General features: G+C 38.9%; 2 protein-coding genes and 1 pseudogene across 2 annotated transcripts; 1 reads left to right on the top strand and 2 right to left on the bottom strand.

The window, feature by feature from the left end:
- Positions 1-6,806: 6,806 nt before the first annotated feature.
- On the bottom strand, positions 6,807-9,123 carry LOC102793763 (guanylyl cyclase-activating protein 2-like). Its single transcript, XM_006793774.3, has 4 exons — positions 8,862-9,123; positions 8,619-8,768; positions 7,768-7,876; positions 6,807-7,634 (listed from the first exon to the last, which is right to left on the bottom strand). The coding sequence occupies exons 1-4, from the start codon at positions 9,066-9,068 to the stop codon at positions 7,507-7,509; spliced, it is 594 nt and encodes a 197-aa protein (XP_006793837.1). The 5' UTR covers positions 9,069-9,123; the 3' UTR covers positions 6,807-7,506.
- Positions 9,124-15,307: 6,184 nt separating this feature from the next.
- Positions 15,308-17,088, top strand: LOC148106433 (uncharacterized; annotated as a pseudogene).
- A 595-nt stretch (positions 17,089-17,683) lies between these two features.
- Positions 17,684-19,243, bottom strand: LOC148106432 (G2/M phase-specific E3 ubiquitin-protein ligase-like). The gene is made up of 4 exons (XM_087844783.1): positions 19,170-19,243; positions 18,632-18,804; positions 18,235-18,449; positions 17,684-17,943 (listed from the first exon to the last, which is right to left on the bottom strand). The coding sequence occupies exons 2-4, from the start codon at positions 18,715-18,717 to the stop codon at positions 17,684-17,686; spliced, it is 561 nt and encodes a 186-aa protein (XP_087700909.1). The 5' UTR covers positions 18,718-18,804; positions 19,170-19,243.
- Between the last annotated feature and the right edge of the window lie 520 nt (positions 19,244-19,763).

Below are 19,763 nucleotides of genomic sequence, written 5' to 3'. Positions count from 1 at the left end.
TATGCTCTTCCAGTATTGCTCCGTCTCCAGCCTTGGTGGTGCTGTTCTCTTATTATTGTTCCCTTGCCACTGAGAGTACACCTTTGCAATATATATATATATATATATATATATATATATATATATATATATATATATATATATGCACATATATATATATATACACACACACACACATATATATATATATATATATATATATATATATATATGGTGTATATATATATATGGTTGGCCAAACCCTAACGGAGGAGGGTGGGAGATGGAAGCCACTGACATCAAGACAAGAAAGCTGACATCAACTGACATCAAGACAGGAAAGTTCCTTACTTGCATGGAGGGTTTCACCCCAAGTCCAGCACCCTGAGGCTGTACGAGGACAGGAAAACGGGTCCAGGGACTGGTGAGTGTCAGCACCACAGTCCAGGATGAGACAAGGACGAATACATCACGAAGATGGCCCCAACTGACAGCGTACTCAGTGAATGCCTCAGGCAGCAGAAACCCAAGAAAGTGGAGGAAGGCGAGGAACCATCATCTATCACACCAGGCAAGACCCCAGGTGCAGGCTGTGTAAAGATGCTTCAGAGTCAATTCAGCACATAACAGCAGGGTGTAAGATGCTAGCAGGCAAGGCATACATGGAACGCCATAACCAAGTGGCCGGACAGGAACATCGGTGCCGAGTATAACCTGGAAGTCGCAGGGTCAAAATGGGAGATGCCCCCAAGGGTGATGGAGAATGACCGAGCTAAGATCCTGTGGGACTTCCAGACACAGACGGACAAATGGTGGTAGACAAACATGAGAAGACGTAGTGATCGATGTAGCGGTTCTGAATGACAGCAACATCAGGAAGAAGGAACACGACAAGCTCGAGAAATACCAAGGGCTTAGAGAAGAGCTTGAGAAGATGTGGAGGGTGAAGGTGGTCCCAGTGGTAATCGGAGCACTAGGTGCAGTGACTCCCAAGCTAGGCGAGTGGCTCCAGCAAATCCCGGGAGCAACAGCGGAGATCTCTGTCCAGAAGAGCGCAGTCCTAGGAACAGCTAAGATACTGCGCAGGACCCTCAAGCTCCCAGGCCTCTGGTAGAGGACCCGAGCTTGAAGAATTGACCGCCCACAGGGGCGAGTGGGGAATTTATATATATATATATATGTATATATAAGTATATATATATGTATATATAAGTATATATATATATATATATATATATATATATATATATATATATATATATATATATATATACATATATATATATATGTCAACTTCCACAGACTTCCCTTGCTTTCTAAAAGAAAGGCTGAATATACAATTGCAAAGCATTAAAAAGACTTTCTAGTGAAAGAGTTTCTTTTAGAAAGATAACTTTTAGATAGCTGGAAGGGCAACAAAAGAACTATAGTCGTATTAGTCATATAATTTGACAAAATAACCATCAAAAAAGAAACAATAATTGTCTCACCTGGCCAAATTGACAGTAAGGATAACAAGTGCTCTTGGTGTGATAAAGATATGATGTGTCAGATAGTACTCCTCCTGCCCTGCAAAGTCCCAGAGAAGGAAGCGGACTTCATGGGTGTACAGCCAAGTGATATCTATTCCTTCCGTCCGATCCTTCATTGCAACTGCCACAGGCTTCCCTTCCCTGAGGCTGTGGCAGAGTGTGGACTTCCCGGCCATGGAAGAGCCCAGAAACATTGCTTTAACTGTCCAGGTAGTTTGAGCATTGGGGTTCTCCTCCATTTGAAGGAAGTAGCTCTGAATGTCCATGACCCCTCCAGCACAGACTTCCTCTGGTGGACACCTCAGTGGATTACCCATGGCCTTGAACTTGGTCAGCTCACAGCTACCTTTCTGGAAAAGCTGGGATGGTAGCTCTGTAAGCTGATTCTTCTCAACCAATAGCTCCCTCAGTTTTGGTAGCCCAACTAGTGGTTCGATGTTTTGCAGGCAGTTTTTGGAAAGGTCCAGGTAAGTAAGACTGGGACACTGGTTTATATCTGAAGGAAGCCTTGCCAGGCGATTGGTGCTGAGTTTTAGGAACTTTAAATTTCTAAGATGTGGGAAGATTCCTTCTGGAATTGATCTGACATTGTTATGATTCATATAGAGTGTCTGTAAATTTTCCAAGTTGCAGATTTCTTGAGAAAACTCGATTATCTTGTTCCTGGACAGATTAAGCTCTGTGATGTTGGTGTTTTTGGAGATGCCGGTGACACGTTTTAGTTTGTTCCTCTGCAAGTCCACACTTGTATACAAAGTAACTGGTGCCAGAAGGTCCTGAGGAAGGTACTTCAGTTTTTGTCCTGATAGATCCCATACCTCCCAACTGGTTGCTGTGTTACAAAAGTAGGTTAACAACTAGGCACCGTTTCATAAAGCAATTTTACTGACTTGTGTGGTACAACCCTACAAACCAGAGACTAGAGGCTGGATCTACCTAAAAGCTTTGCAGCCATTTCCTCCATCTCATATATGGTGTTGTGGCTGTGGGCAGGCAGACAGGAAAAGGACCCAAAATGCAGACTCCAGGAAATGAAATGTAAACTCCAAAACCAGCTTTGTTGCTGAACAAGGAAAAAACGAAATAAACTGAAGATACAAATTAACTAGGCAGGTTGACGGACCGAACACAGAGTGGGGCATGATGGAGATCACGACAAGAAGCAAAGGAAAATGCAGACACCAAATACAAGTGGGGAGCCATTGCAGCGGGGGCACGGGGTGAAAAGGGGGGAGAGAAAACAAACGCTTCGACACTGCTAGCACGGGGCGCCTACAGAGACGCAAAGCAGGAGATGAAGCATCGCTGAATATGTTTCCAAACCAACTTCATTTTAAGCCAAAGACTAGAAAATATGGTGAATATGGTGAAATATGGTGGTTTTTCCTTTGGTTTCACCTCCACAACTGCCGAGGTAGGTCTCCCCTGCAGAATTGGTTTTCCCTTTGTCGGGAGCACGCGCTGGGCTCTCCAAATGACGGACAAACAGTATCCCACATTCTTGATTTTTAGTTCACAAACACTTGTTGTAATAACTAACTACTCCTGACATTTTGGAGATGTTAGCTCTTTATACAGTAAAGTTACAGCGGGATACAAATAACATCAGGCTGATCCTGCCGCGATTTGTTCCCCCGGTTCAAATCACAGACAAACAGTATCCCATAGCTGTTTATGTTTTTAAACCCATTTTGCACAGAGAGACATTTTTTGAAAAATGTATTGATAGCAATGTTGAATATTATTACACAGGAAAAAAACAACTACACGTAAAATAATCACATCGTGACGCCTCTGCCTTTCTAAATAGAGGGACAGTAACTGTGTGTGTATATGTAAGCTGTAAAACCTGACGATAGTCAGATTAACTGTATTTTGTCTCTATCTGCTACTATGCAATTCATCTCATTAAACAATAACGTGGTGCACAGCATGACGTAAAAAAAGGCACATACCTTTGACGTTGCGTGACGAACTCTATATTCTTCGTCCACACGTAAATGCAAAAAAGGACTTTTAAAAAATCGCCGTTTACGTGTGGACGAAACAGCTGCGTTTTCAAAAATACCCGTGTAGGTGCGGATGTAGCATAAAAGAGTTAGTAGTTTATTTTATTACTACCTGTAATTTATTGCAGATTACTTGCATTTGCTTAATTGTTTACTAGATGTTTGAGGTGTGAAATAAACCGCAATGGAGCAAAATATGGGTGTGTGTGGTTGGAGGATGTGTGCGTGCGTGTGAACGCGTGCCCGTGGGGGGGTGGGGGGGCAAAATTTTTCTTGTAAAACAAAGGGGGGCCTAGCAAAAAAAACTTTGGGAACCACTGCACTAGAGGTAGGCTGATTGTTCCAAATATTCATCATACATTAAAATATGAAAGCTGAGTTTGTATTGTATTAACTAATTATTGTGATTTAGTGGTCATACAAGTTTTTGCAGAATTTGCAGATTAATGATGTTTCATCTCATAAATCATGACACACTGTTCTCTCCATAAGCTGCCTTTATAGGGTATTGTAAAGTATCGTATAGCACTACCCTACATGTATTTTGACAAGACAGCTTCTTTTTTTCTTTCTAACACAATGACAACAGTAAACATGTTTTTGGAACATGAAAATTCTCTGATGCTAGGGAAGTTCCCTTAAAATTGTCTTCACATCTGTTTTCACAGCCACACAATCTCAGCTTTCTCTAGAATACATTATGGGACAACACCTTGAAAAATGTCTCATTTAACAACTGTCACAGACCTAAACAATATTAGCACTAGAAGTAGAATTCAATTTACCTACCAGCCATTTGACTGTGGAATTCTTCTCATGCAATTGAAGGACGGTTTACTTCTTGAGCGTTTATATCAGGAAGTGAACAGCTCTGACGGTTCAGCACACTTCCTGATTCTGAGGCAAACAGGTCACTGATGATTAATATCCCTCTCACTCACTTACAAGTCCTTACTGTAAATGGACTGATTCTTTCTTGTATAGCGTTTTCTACTCTCCTAGAGTACTCAAAGCGCTCTATACAACACACCACATTCACCCATGCACACCCTTTCACACTAGCACCCTATGTTTTCTACCCTAACATACGCATTCAACATACTAACTCCCTCTTGCTCTCCGATGGAAGTATCTTGCCCAAGGATATTTGGCATGCAGATTGGGAGAGCCAGGAATCGAACCACCAACCACCCCACACTGTGCAGTGCGTGTGCAATTATGCTTGTGGATCATACCTTATGCATTTATAACACATTTGAGATAAGTTTCTTTCCTATATGTACAACACTAACCAGTGGCATCATATACATATTTTTAAACAGGATTTTTGTTTCAGCTGACAGTATCTGTGACAAGTTACAGGTCTGTTGCACTTAACTAGTTAGTAGTTAGTAACAGAGCTCATAGTGTGTAAAGGAGGTAGCTTTTGAATACAGAACACATTGAAACATTGTTTGTTTTAAGGTCATATGAGGGTTTTAGGAAGGCTGCTAAACAGAGAGGGCTTATTGCTCATTATACAGGCCTATATCTCACACAGCAGAAAAAGGGAAGTTAACTGATAATAGTATGCAATCACCTTAGCTGAGTTGATTAACCCTTTAAGACCTACCATAGAACCAAGTCCGCCAGACCTTATATTATATTTTTACATGTTGTAGTGTCATTTTTGGGAGCATTTCAAGTTGCTATACATCAATACAACCATTATAACCCAAATTTTAATAATATGTATGCATTAAGTGCATAGTAACTACATAAATTGCAAAAAAGTGCAATAAACTACAAAAAATTTGAAAATTGTTTTTGTTTTTTTAACATATATTTCTAGTTAGAGAAATTTAAGAGGCTTATCCCTCAAAACTGTAAATACAAAAAAGTATACAAAATAGTTTCCCACCACAGGATCTTTATTTTGAGTGTCTTCATAGTTTTATTTTTGAAATACACCAATTTTTATATACTGCAGGAAAAACGAAAATAAATATTGTAATGCAAATTTGCAACAAAACAGCATATGGATCAAAATAAACTATTTCCAGCAGTGTAATTTAAGTTCTAAGCATCCCAGAAATGATACAGAAAGTCATAAAGTCAAAGATAACTTTTAAAAACACCAGTATAGGCTTATGAGGCCCTGAAGTTGAAAAAAAAACCCCCTACATTTCAGTGAAAATGACGTCACTTCCGGTTTCAGGCAGGTAATGGCGGACATGCGATAGTTCGCGCTGACGTCTATTCCAATGTAGGAAGTGTTACGAACAGCTGATCGGATCGGCAAAGTCTGTTTCTGGAATATTATGTTTTTGTTGCTGCAAGCGCTTTTTATGCAATTTTTGCAAAGCTATATGTGGAAGGAAACCGTGACCTAGGACAAGCTGATGGCATAAGATGTAAGTACAACTCCTCAGGTTTCATGTGCAAAAAAAAATTATTGCGCTAGCTTACGTGGTTCCAGTTCTACCGGGATTTAAAAATAGTTATGCACAATGGAGCATGCCCGCTCCGACCAGCTTTAAAGGGTTAAATTAGGTTCTGTACAGAGGTGGGAAGTGTTCCCACCCACCCATACTAAATTAGTTTTTCCATTATCATGTGTAAAATTTAAAACAGAATGTTTTGTGACAACAGCCCAAAAAAGCCACAAGCAGATCCACCTCCTGTTGCGTTACTCAATGGCGCTAGTCATAATGCCTCTGCTAACACACTAAGACCTCCACCAAGGATTCCATACTCATCTCATTCTCCCATCTGCCCTTCTGCCCATTGTGACTCTCTTGGAACTGGACAACTCTCCCTCTCCCGGTTCATTCCCCAGGATACTCTCACGTACACCGCGACCATGATTCAACAGACTGTGTTCCTCTCGTGTAGCATTCTTTGGCCTTGTTACCTTCCTCGTTTCTCGGCCGTTTGTGAATGTTATAGGTTGGGTCATGTTCTAAGTCTTGAATTTCCGTTTTGTTCATAAAACCTGTAAATAGTTCTTCTAGTGCATTGAGTCTGCTTTTGGGTCCAATGCTCTCATTTTGACCAGTTCATGACAACCACTTTGCAATTTGTTCATTTGTTCTGTCTCAATAAAGAGTGGCAAACAAAGACAACACTTGATTAAAAAAAATCCCACAAATCACAGGTTGTATTTTTTATTTTTTACTCTCTCTCTCTCTCTCTCTTTTATTTTTTTATCCACTTTAAATTCCGACTTATAGTGAGACTTGGTAGGAGGACTGCAGTTCACCTTTAGATGGCACCATTGATCTTCACAACAAAAACTAGTGGATCTCTGCACACAGAACAGGCTTATACATGTTGGATATATACAGCATGGCAGCATGACTTATTTATCTTATGTTTTTGTTTTTCTTAAAGAAAATAAAATATTTCTGTACTGCACTTTCATTGATATGCACAATAATCATGTAGTTATCAAAAATAATTTTTTTTTTTCAAATGATTTAATTACATCATTATTTACAGCATAAACTTTATAAAAAGAAGGCTGTACTTGTCTCTCTCGCTCTCTATCTCTCTTTATATATGTGTGTGTGTGTATGTGTGTGTATGAGTTATTAAAGCTGTTTCAAATCATTTCAAATAATGTACACAGTTTATGAAGAAAGAAAAGAGCATATTATAATGACAGCACAAATGAAGTTGAGGGAAGATGATGGCTGAGGGAGTTAAAGTTAGGCAACATGGTATAGAAAAAAGGTGGACAAACAGAGCTAAACATGCGGCTTTGAGGTTTGTTACCTCTGCATTAAAGTAGGTGGGGCAGAAATACAGAACTATGACTCTAGATCCAATTCTGCAATCCCATAACCATCCGGGAGAGCTCTTATATGTCAAGTATAGAGATTGCTTAGAGAAAATATATTTTCTACCTTACAGTAAGACCAAAAGTGAATCTAATTCCATTTCATAAACAAGGACCCTTGATAATAGTCAAGATTGTTCTCTCTGGGAAAAGCTGCTTGGACAGTTCAGAAATGTGCACTCTTTCTCCTTTGGTCCATCACCCATCTGGCAGGGTTCATGTCCAGCTTTAAAATATTAAGCAGCCAGGGGTCCTGCTGTGCACCTCTAAGGAATTCTTCTATGCTCACAGTACCTGTAAAACACAAGAAACAGCAAAACCCGACTCATTTTCTCACCTTTTCACCATTTCCACTCTTGTCCTATCTACATTTGCATTCACTGCAAATTAATTATCATTAAAAATTAAAATTAAAAAAAATGCTCACCATCCCCATCAGTATCAACAGCTGCTAATATTCGATCAACAACCTCATCGACAGTAAGATAGGAATCATTTGTGTTGTCCTTGGAGATTTTTTTAACCCGATAGATGCTCTGGATAAAAACAATGATTTTTATAAAATAAGAAAATATATAACGTTATGTCTTAGGAATTTTAGTACACATCGTTATGTAAATAAAACAATAATTAAGGCAATAATAATAATAGCAGAAATCAATACGATATTGAACTGAAGATTTGGAAATGAGCAGAATAAGAGACAAAGAAATTCATTTATTAACTGGAAATATTATGGGCATTACATTCTTCATCAGAAATAGAAATGTCCAATAGTTAAAATTCATTCTTAAAAAAAAATCTTAAAAATTTTCTTTTTCTCTCTTTCCATTGTCCTTAACTTCTGAAATACAAAAATACAGTATATGAGACTTATCAGGCTAAGCATATAACACAGTTTAATTATCACGCATTTAGAGTTACAGACTACCATAAGTAATTTGAAATGTATATTTGGTAGAGTCACGATTGGTTAAAAAAAAGGTTTGTTGTCTTTTTTTGTACTTATATTCTCAGCACTTACTCTGTTAGGAAATACAGTGAAATCCCAAGGATACAGTGCTTTTAAAGCATTCGCATACTCTCTAAAGCAATTGACAGTAAAAGCTAATATTAGGAACTTTGCTAGGGAAGTACATATCAAAGACCACAGCTTGTTAAGTATATGTAAACGCTATCATAGAAAAAATAAATACATTGAGATGCATCATTCTGAACATAAAATTTCTATTTTATAAAAAGAAAATATTTTTCCTTTGATTCACATTTAGGACTTACATCAATTATTGACCGTAGTTCATTTCTGTCCACGCATCCATTTCCATCTTTGTCGTACACCTTGAATGACCAGCGCAGTTTACGCTCCAGGTCTCCCCGGAAAACAAGATTTAGTGCCGCCACAAACTCAAGGAAATCAATTGTATTGTCCTAAAAGAGAGGTTAGATGAGAACATTTTGGTTACTGTATCACATTTCATGATATGACTGTAAGCCAGGCTGTAGCAGGTTTCATTCTCTCACCCCATTTTTATCAAACGCTCGAAACATGTTCTCTGCATAATCAGAAGCTTCTCCTGTAGCTTCCACACCAAAGAAACGCTTAAACTCATGCAGAAAAAGTAATCCACTCGGGCATTCCAAAACAAACTTTTTGTACATATCCTGAATGATTTTAATGTCTATCTGCTCAGCGCTCTCTGTTTGCTGCGTCTGTCCCATGTCTGTCATGTAATTCAGTCCATAGTCCTGAAACCTTTCTGTACAGCTTCCACGACGAGTTGGACAGACTTAAAATGGACGTCTGACACTCTTAGGTGTTTTTTTATAACCCGCTAGACCGCTAGAAAGAGATCTACTTTCTTTATGGGGCAGGTGATTAGTGGCCTTGGGATTACTGTGGTATTACGTTGCTAGGGTTTCCTCTTGCTGAGTTAATTAGGTTTGTAGCTAATTGTGGCCTAGGCCAAACTCAGAAGGGCAACACCAGCGATATCCCAACATTAACATCAAAGGTGTGTGCATTCAGATTGGCATACAGTACACTGGTGTCTGTAAAAAAGAACAAAAATAAATCAGCGAATATTAGTGTAATAGCAATAGATGGGAGTTAAATAGCAAGGGACAAAGGACACATCTTGTCTTTTTTTCAAATGTATTAATTTATAAATAAAGAAATGAAAAAAAGAAAGTCAAAAGCTTTCACAATTTGGTTCAATGAGGCAAAAACAATGCAACAAAGAGAAATACAAGCTGAAATGCAATATTAGCCACAATGGGAAGTTTTTTGCAGCTTGAACTTTGGTCATCTGTACTTCCCAAACACAGTGTGTTGTTAAAAATCATGACCAACATTGCTGGTGCTCCTGCCCTTATTTTTGGACTCAAATTGTTTTCCGAAAACAAACAGCTTTCAACCTTTCAAGTATCGTTGTTGAGTGATTTTCGAATAAATAACTTCAAATTTACACTTATTTATCTGTGTAGTCTCTTTCAAACTAACTGCTGATGGGGATGAATGAAAATGAAAAAAAGAAGAAGAAATAGTTAGATGTGCTGCTTTGTTTCATAAATTGTTTTGCAGATTTGCAGAGCAGTTTAGGTTTTGTCACATTAATTTGCAGACAATAGCAAAACAACGACCCAAAGGAGATCCTTCAAGATATATTCTTTTCCTTTTTACTGTTTCAATTATTAACCAAATAGCCAAATCATTTCCAGCAGCAGTCTCAGCTACAGTTCACGCTTGCACTTTTATGCGAGAGGAATTACCAAAGGTTTGTTCTAAAGCTCCTGTACAGACATATAGCTTCGGCTGACTCTACTGCTGACTTAAGTGTTCATGTAACTGCTAATAATCCTTAACCCGTGCTTCTTTTCTATTTAGAAAAAAGAAGCTAAGCAACTAAGACGCTTTAGGTCATGTCGTGCTAAATTGCATTAGCACGACAGGCTAGAGAGCCAAATCCTATAGAGTAAAAACATCCCTAAATGCGTCCAAGTTTGCCGTTGCATCATTTTAAGAATAGCTTACAATTATTTGTTTGATGCTTAATAATTCTGTTAAAACATAAGCAATAAAAAGCAAGAACTACTTACATAGTTGCTAGGGATTATTTGTAATATCCTGTATCTCTTATTCTCTGTCTTATTATATGTTTTTAAGTAATTCTCCTTTTATTTTGCTTTTTCTTTCTCTGTTTTTAGCACTTCTAAGATTGTAAAATATTGTGACAGGGTTGTGGTCTCTGGCTCTACTGCAGTGGAGGGTGGTATGATAAGCTCACGGGATGGTCCTGAGAGGTCGGAGGGGACAGGTGAGATGGAGACAACTAATGAACTCTGCTTTTTTCACTTTTTTTCACATCACATAATTATTATTATTATCGTTATTTAGGGCAATCGTGGCTCAAGAGTTGGGAGTTCGCCTTGTAATCAGAAGGTTGCCGGTTCGAGCCCTGGCTCGGACACTCTCGGTCGTTGTGTCCTTGGGCAAGACACTTCACCTACTGGTGATGGCCAGAGGGGAATTATAAAGTGGAATTGTAAGGCGCTTTGAGGATCTCAAAAAGCACTATATGAATGCAATCCATTATTACTTAAAGAACTGTTAACTGTACATTTAAGTATTATTATTCATATTGCCGCATTCATTGACCTTGTTTATAGGTAATTTCATTGTTTAATCACATTAAAATGTTCCTAATTTAATGTTTAAAAGCACTTGAAAAAGGCAAAATCCCATGTAAAATTAGGGCAACAAACTGTATTGTCATTACTGAAAATAACCGTATTTTCATGTGAAAATTATTTTTGGTTATTTTCTGGTATTATTTTGGCGCCCCAGCTGCTGGAATATTACTGGTTTTTAGGATTTTTTTTTACGGTGTACCCTGAATCATTTCTTCTTCTTCTTCTTCTTGAAATAACAAAACTGTGAATTTTAATTAAAAAGCAGAAAAATAATAAATTTTTTTGTATTGTATCTTGAATCCTTTCCAGCATATACAAACGGACACAAGTCCAGTTGCTTTTCATTTGTATTGCAGGAAAAGTGGCATTGATAAGCAGTGTTTAATCGTGTTTTCAATCACAATGAGGTGGTATTAAATGCATCATCTGCCCAAGATCCAAGATGTAACTTGGAATTCCCTTTTTGTTGATGTCTCACTTGTTAGCTGGCAGTTTAACAGTGTGATCCACACTTAAATCCCTGAGATCTGATTAGAGGTTACTCTAGATTATCACACGGGTCCAAAAGAAAAACATGTTCACTTGCTATGTGTAACTGCATGTATCAATCGTCAATCATGATATGTATTTTTGTGTTATGTATTTCTGTCTGTTAACCATAGCAGTTCTCAAAGTTGCAGCAAAAGGTTATTGTATTTTAGTTGTTTTAATGCTCATTTGGACTGCATCAAAAGGGAAGGTTGTAGGAGAGGGAAGACAACCATCCATAGAACTTTCCATATTTAACATGTTGCTGCCTTTCCATAAATATGTTTTAAATTCAGATCATCACTGCTTCATCGCTGGCTTGAATCTTTAAGAGGCCAGTGGCTTCTTCTTTTGCTGATCTGATTATGTTGTTGTGTTAGACTTTATCTGCAAATCCCTTTTTGCACTGAGATTAGCATACTTCCTCAACGTGCAACAGGGACAGACTCTGGCAGCAGGGTTAAAGTGGATTTCAGTACATGCTATTGTTACACGGGGAATGCAATTTTTAGATTTCTATTTATTTATTGTATTTATTTATTACATTGGCGGTGTTCTTCTTTAATTGTTTTATTTTTTTGTGTAGATAGATTAAGAAATAAAAGTAATCAAAATCCTAATTAAAATTATGGATTCCTAAACTTGCTCCAAACTCTTTGCCATCTTGACTGGAGTTGAAATAATCATTTGTAAATGTAATCTTAGTTATAGAATTAAGCACACATTCCCCCCATTTCTTGTGTATGACTTATTATAAATTGGCAGTTGGCTTGCTCAAGGTTTGCTAGACATTCTCAGCAGAGGTTGATATGCCACCACTATGTCTGATGTAATCATGTCAAAGACTTTACTGACTCTCTGTTTTATCCATCCTTCCATTTTCTACCGCTTATCTGGGTTCAGGTCGCAGAGACATGCAGTCTAAGGAGAAAAGCTCAGACTCCCCTCACCACAGTCACCTCTTTCAGGTCATCTGGGGGCACACTGTAGTGATGTGTCGGTCACGAACAAAATGGCTCTGAGAGTCGAATCTTTGACGTGAACGACGTGAGCCAGCTCCTAATCGCAAGCTTTGGGGTTTTTTTTTCTTTCTCTCACCCTCTCTCTCTCTCTCGCACTTTTTTATGAGGTGCCGTAAGGGACATTATTACTGAAACGCTCTCACACACACTACTGAAATTTTACCTCTCACACACACTACTAAAATTTTACCTCTCACACACACTACTGAAACACTCTCACACACACTACTGAAACGCTCTCACAAACACAACCGAAACGCTCTCACACACACTACTGAAACGCTCTCACACACACAACCGAAACGCTCTCACACACACTACTGAAACGCTCTCACACACACTACTGAAACACTCTCACACACTACTGAAACGCTCTCACACACACAACTGAAACGCTCTCACACACACTACCGAAACGCTCTCACACACACAACTGAAACGCTCTCACACACTACTGAAACGCTCTCACACACACAACTGAAACGCTCTCACACACACTACTGAAACGCTCTCACACACACTACTGAAACGCTCTCACACACACAACTGAAACGCTCTCACACATATTACTGAAACGCTCTCACACACACTACTGAAACGCTCTCACACACACTACTGAAACGCTCTCACACACACTATTGAAATTTTACCTCTCACACACACTACTGAAATTTTAACTCTCACACACACTACTGAAATTTTACCTCTCACACACACAACTGAAATGCTCTCACACACACAACTGAAACGCTCTCACACACACAACTGAAACGCTCTCACACACACAACCGAAATGCTCTCACACACACAACTGAAACGCTCTCACACACACAACTGAAACGCTCTCACACACACTACTGAAACGCTCTCACACACACTACTGAAATTTTACCTCTCACACACACTACTGAAACGCTCTCACACACACTACTGAAACGCTCTCACACACACTACTGAAACGCTCTCACACACACTACTGAAACGCTCTCACACACACTACTGAAACGCTCTCACACACACTACTGAAACGCTCTCACACACACTACTGAAATTTTACCTCTCACACACACTACTGAAACGCTCTCACACACACTACTGAAACGCTCTCACACACACAACTGAAACGCTCTCACACACACTACTGAGACGCTCTCACACACACTACTGAAATTTTACCTCTCACACACACTACTGAAACGCTCTCACACACACTACTGAAACGCTCTCACACACACTACTGAAATTTTAACTCTCACACACACTACTGAAATTTTACCTCTCACACACACTACTGAAATACTCTCACACACACTACTGAAACACTCTCACACACACAACCGAAACGCTCTCACACACACAACTGAAACGCTCTCACACACACAACCGAAATGCTCTCACACACACAACTGAAACGCTCTCACACACACAACTGAAATGCTCTCACACACACTACTGAAACGCTCTCACACACTACTGAAACGCTCTCACACACACAACTGAAACGCTCTCACACACACTACCGAAACGCTCTCACACACACAACTGAAACGCTCTCACACACTACTGAAACACTCTCACACACACAACTGAAACGCTCTCGCACACTGCTGAAACGCTCTCACACACACAACTGAAACGCTCTCACACACACAACTGAAACGCTCTCGCACACTACTGAAACGCTCTCACACACACTACTTAAACGCTCTCACACACACTACTGAAACGCTCTCACACACACAACCGAAACACTCTCACACACACAACTGAAACGCTCTCACACACACTACTGAAACACTCTCACACACAACTGAAACGCTCTCACACACACTACTGAAACGCTCTCACACACACAACTGAAACGCTCTCACACACACTACTGAAACGCTCTCACACACACTACTGAAACGCTCTCACACACACTACTGAAAACCAAGAAGATTTCAATTGAACAGGAAGGTATTTTAGCTGCACAGGAAGGTGAGGAAAAACAAATAACACATTAATGCACAGCTAACACCACGGTGACGTCTACAACAGTCTATTAGAGGTATAATTGAAAAATCTTTTTTCTTCATCAGTGACTATCCAAACATTGTTGTAGGGTAGCAGCCTATTGCAACAAGTCGGGGCATCCTGGCTACGCTAGCTGCCCGTATAATCTGGAAAGACTGTGTCTGACAGTACCTCATCTACAATGAAATTACATCGGATCCTTGTCATTTTTTACATACATTCTTTGTTGTTTGAGGTGAGAACCAATAAAGAAGATGTTGAAAGATATCAGACAAGAGCGGCTTTATAGAGAGCTAGATGATCATACACGAACTCGATCAGAATTTCTTGCTGCTGTATCTCGATATGATCCCAATAATAGGGTTGCCACCAACCTACTAGGATCCTTGTATAGATGCTTTTGCAGCTTGGTGAACATGATGCTAGACAGAGATCTACTTATGTGACCCACAGATTGTTACCCCCAACCACCTTGAGTGGTCATCCAGGTCGGCCACGATACACTATATCTGCTGAACAGATTTCTCACTTTGTTTCCATTGGTATGACATGGCAGAGAATTGCATCATGCTTTGGAATAAGTCGAAGAACCCTGTACAGACACAGACAAACTTTGGGAGTTGAGCCATTAAGCTATGTGGATATTTCAAATCAAGAACTGAATGGCCTTGTGACGGATATCCTACAGAACACCCCAAATGCAGGGGAAGTATGCATTCTTGGAAGTCTGAGATCTCTGGCTTAAGAGTTCAACGTTGGAGGGTCAGACTAAGTCTACAGCAAGTGGATCCTATTGGACGTGCATTTAGACGTCGTCATGCGATAAGACGAAGGATCTATAGTGTTCAGGCCCCCAACCACTTATGGTAAGTTCACTGGTTTGAAACAAATGGTCAGGCCTTGTGTTTAAAAGTATTAACACAATACATCAAAATTAAAGGTCCTTCATTCAAAACATTACTGAAGGTAATCTATATGATCAGCATAAGGTAATAATAATAATAAAAAAATAACAATAACCAAAAAAACTGAAATTGCTATAAGTATGTTAAATATTTGGGGGATTCATAGTACATCAATTTAGATGTCGTCTAATGTATATACTGTTGAGTTGTTTAATCCTTTATTTCACATCACAATTTTAATCTCTAACATTGATTGTGCCAGGTAAACGTAGTGTGGAAAAAGACATTTTATGCCACTGTGTGTATGTGTGTGCACGTGTAAGCACGTGTGTGTGTGTGTGTGAGAGAGAGAGAGGTGTGGTGTTGTAGAAGTAAATGTACAAAATGAAACCTCTAGTTTTTGTTTAAGTACAGGGTCAGGAATTCACTACTAAATAATATGAACAAACATGTGATGTTGATTGATCTCTCAACAGGCATTTTGACGGCAACCACAAGTTGATTAGATAGCGCTTGGTCCTGCATGGCTGTGTTGATGGCTTCAGCCGAACTATCATATACTTACATTGCTTATTCAATAACAGAGCCTCAAGTGTCTTGTCATTATTTTTGGAAGGAATACAAAACTTTGGTTTGCCCTTAAGGGTCAGGTGTGATCATGGTATGGAAAATATACAGGTTGCTCATTTTATGTTACAGAGAAGAGGAGTAGGCAGTGTTATTACAGGTGTTTCAGTACATAACCAAAGAATTGAAAGACTGTGGGCAGAACTCAACAGAGTTGTATCAAGACACTTTATAAATATCTTTAACTTTATGGAAGAACAGGGTATGTTGGATTCACTGAATGAGCTACATCTTTTTTGTCTGCATTATGTTTATTTGCCAAGGATTGAAAGAGCATTAACAGAATTTGTCAATCAGTGGAACAACCATGGTCTCTCTACACAAGGAGGACAGACCCCTCTTCAGCTGTGGCATATAGGTGTCACAAACAATGTGGGAATCCTGTCGTTTATAAATGAAATTTTTCATGTTGATAACTATTATGGCGTTGATGAAGAAGGGCCATTACCAGAACTTCAAACAAACAATAATGTCAATATTCCAGATATTGACATCAACATAAATGAGACTGCAATGAACATAATTCAACAAGTGAATCCATTAGAAAATGATGGAAATCATGGAATAGATGCGTTTTCTTCACTTTTACACCTTCTACATTAAATAAAATATTTTGCAAAAAATATAAAAATATAAAAAAAACATTTCAGAAAACATATCTGATCGAAACTAACATATTGAAACCATTTTCTTTAAAATGACAGCTCTGTTGTCAAACAGAAACTGACACAGTGTTACGAACTTGCATGTTCATGTGTTTGTTTTGTGCAGCTGGAGGACCCGCCCATTAAAAGGAGGCTGGAGCGCTACAGCCGGGGAGGTTCTCGCGTTTCTCCTCACGACCCAGCAGTATTCCTGTGGCAGCCGCTGGCTGCAGTGTGCTTGAAAGTTGTGGAAGTGGTTAGGAAGGGTAGGAGTGAGCTGCCGTTTCTTATGATCATCCGTTTTCTCCTGTTTTGAGTTAGTTAAGGAGGTTAGACTCTGTCTTTATTTTTGACTTTGTTTTGGTAAGGTCAGGGGTGCGGGATTTGTGTAGATTTGTTTTGTTTATTGTTTTGGCCTTGGCTCACCCTGAAGTGTTGACACTCCCGTTTTGGTTCCTTTTTTTCACATTGTAAATAAATCACATTGAAACTAAAGGATTTGTTTCCTGTGGCTGCTTGGGTCTTGGGGGGAAAGCGAGTGCCTCACTCATGTTATTGCCTGGCCCTAGACGGGTTGTAACAGCAGGCAGAAGAATAAACAGACACAAAGACAACCATATCAAAAATAGATGCACATACACATGAAATGAGTAAAGTGAGACAAATTTTGTATATTCAAACTCAACAATCTAAATAAACTTCTGAAGTGCTGTTAAACAATTGGTATCTACCTGTATGATTGATTGTGAATCCTCACAATCAATCACAAATTGATGTTTTAAAACATCAATTTGACTGAGGCAGGTAAATTTGGAAATATTAAAACCTTAACAAGTTAATACTCAATACTCACAGTCAGTTGAGAGACCAATACAAAAGAGAAACACGCAAACTCCTCCAGCATAATGTGTTCATACCCTGCCAAAGCCGTAAGTGTTACCTAATGCAAAATCAAACTTCTCCTTGAACAGCTGGTATGAAACATGCAGTGGCAGCCTAATGCAGTTAACACACGTGTTGGCAAGAGGGAAAATTGGTGTAGAAGAGAAGTCACCGTCTCCTCTATGAATGAACTCAATCGAGGGTGCTGGGGAAAAGCCAATAGGTGGCACCGCAGTTGCTCCAGTTGCAAAGGCCAATATCTTCTGTAATTTGGAAGGTCCTTCTTCTTCTGCATAAAACAGAGAAGGAAAAAAGTGTTAAAAGGTTATTTCATTTGGCCAACATAAATTGTCAGTGAGTATTAATCTAAAGCAAGAATGTTAATGACCGTTATTGCAATGACTATAGAGCATGCTTTTCATCTTTCAATAGTCTCAAAGAACTATGTAAAAATGTTACTACAACCAAGAGGGTAATGTGGTGTTATTGTTATATGAGTATGCTATTTAAAATAAAGATTTCAGAAATGCTAACCTATAAATCGTTAAATCTATTTATTGTGCACTAAAGTGACAATTACCTTCTGCATCTTGGAGATAGTCTCTCCAGAAGGTAACAACCATCTCCTCAGCAGCTCTTCTTTTGCTTCCTTCTGGAGATAGATGAATGTTGAAAAGATCATCCACCTGGTCAGCAGTCAGCATATGTGGCTCATAGCAGAACAGAGGGTGAAAACTGTCTGGATGCCTCCTCATTTTCTCGAGAACCCCAAGAGTTTTCAGACCTTCACAAAATCTGGATAAACAGCACAAAGAAATTTTATTCAATAATTCTGCAATTTCATGCTTCTAAGTTAATTGTATATTATCAATTTGGCACAATCAATTATACTAGGTTATTAACTGACCATTTTGATTAATAGGTAAGATTTTTATCACCATTTTAATTAATCTGAAAAACACAGAATACACAAATACCTTTGAAATGGACCTTGAACCCTGTGGATGACCTGAAACATGACAATGTCATGTACCAGCAGATCCCTGTCTCTTAGTGAACGCATAGGCCTCAGGCATCCTGCATTGGCCAAGTAATCAAGCAGAGGTTCTTTTGACTTTTCAAGGTCCTCAAGGGTTGTACTTTGAGATATCTAGCATCACAAAGAGCAGAGGAAGGGCTTGTTATGGAAGTTACTTAGTAGTCTTATAACCTATTAGAAGGAACCCAGCCACTAGTGGTTTACTCAATCACAATATGCCCAAGTGTACATTGAAAGTCAAATGACTGCACATATTTTTTTTTAATATGTTTACAATGTGCTTAAAAAAAATAAGAAAATATACTCTTTCATCTACTCTTAACTGCTGAGTCTTAGTTTAATACAGCAGCAACATATAAAAACTTGGCATTCAGCAATGGCCAGACTGATCGGGATAAACATTCCCTGCAAAAGAAAACTGGAACACAAACTATTTCCAATTCACTATAAGATTTATAAAATAAACATATAGAGACCTTTTTGACTTTTTCAAAGAGTTCCAGGTCAGCTATGTCTTCCAGGGCTGGATTTGCTGAATTTCCAACCAGAAGGGAAAATACTGTTGGTGACAGAAAGTTAGGTGGTGGACCACCATGTACCAAGCTCACTGCAATGGCTCTGCCAGAGATGTAGTACCAGTCCCCTCTGAGAGCTGCAAAGCAACAGAATAAAAGGAAAAGCAAAATTGTCAGTAATGTTGCCTGTAAAAATAAATATCAGTTAAACAGTTCCCACTATAAATCTTAGAAAAATAGGTAATTACCAGTACTGTCAAGAGCCAAGTTCTTGCAGTTTTCTTTCCCCTCAAACATGGCTGACCTGGCAATGGTGTCCATCAATAGTCTCAAGAATTCCCTCCTTGGCCCGCCTAAATCAACCCCTTCCTCATTTTTCCCCATATCATCTGAGAATTTCACACAGATCATCAAGTTGGGATCATAAGATAGCCTTTGAAAACCACACAAGGCTCCATCCCACACAGCAGAGCTATTTATATTAAATTTGCACTGCTGTTTTGTGCTAATTTTGCTTGATAGTTCCAGCAGTATCTCTTGAACAGGGACTTTTTC

The sequence above is a fragment of the Neolamprologus brichardi genome, chromosome 1 (genome assembly GCF_056152115.1).
Source record: "Neolamprologus brichardi isolate AB-2024 chromosome 1, ASM5615211v1, whole genome shotgun sequence".
Classification (NCBI taxonomy): Eukaryota; Metazoa; Chordata; class Actinopteri; order Cichliformes; family Cichlidae; genus Neolamprologus; species Neolamprologus brichardi.
The sequence above is the reverse complement of the archived record's forward strand: the minus strand, read 5'-3'. Positions and strand labels throughout refer to the sequence as shown.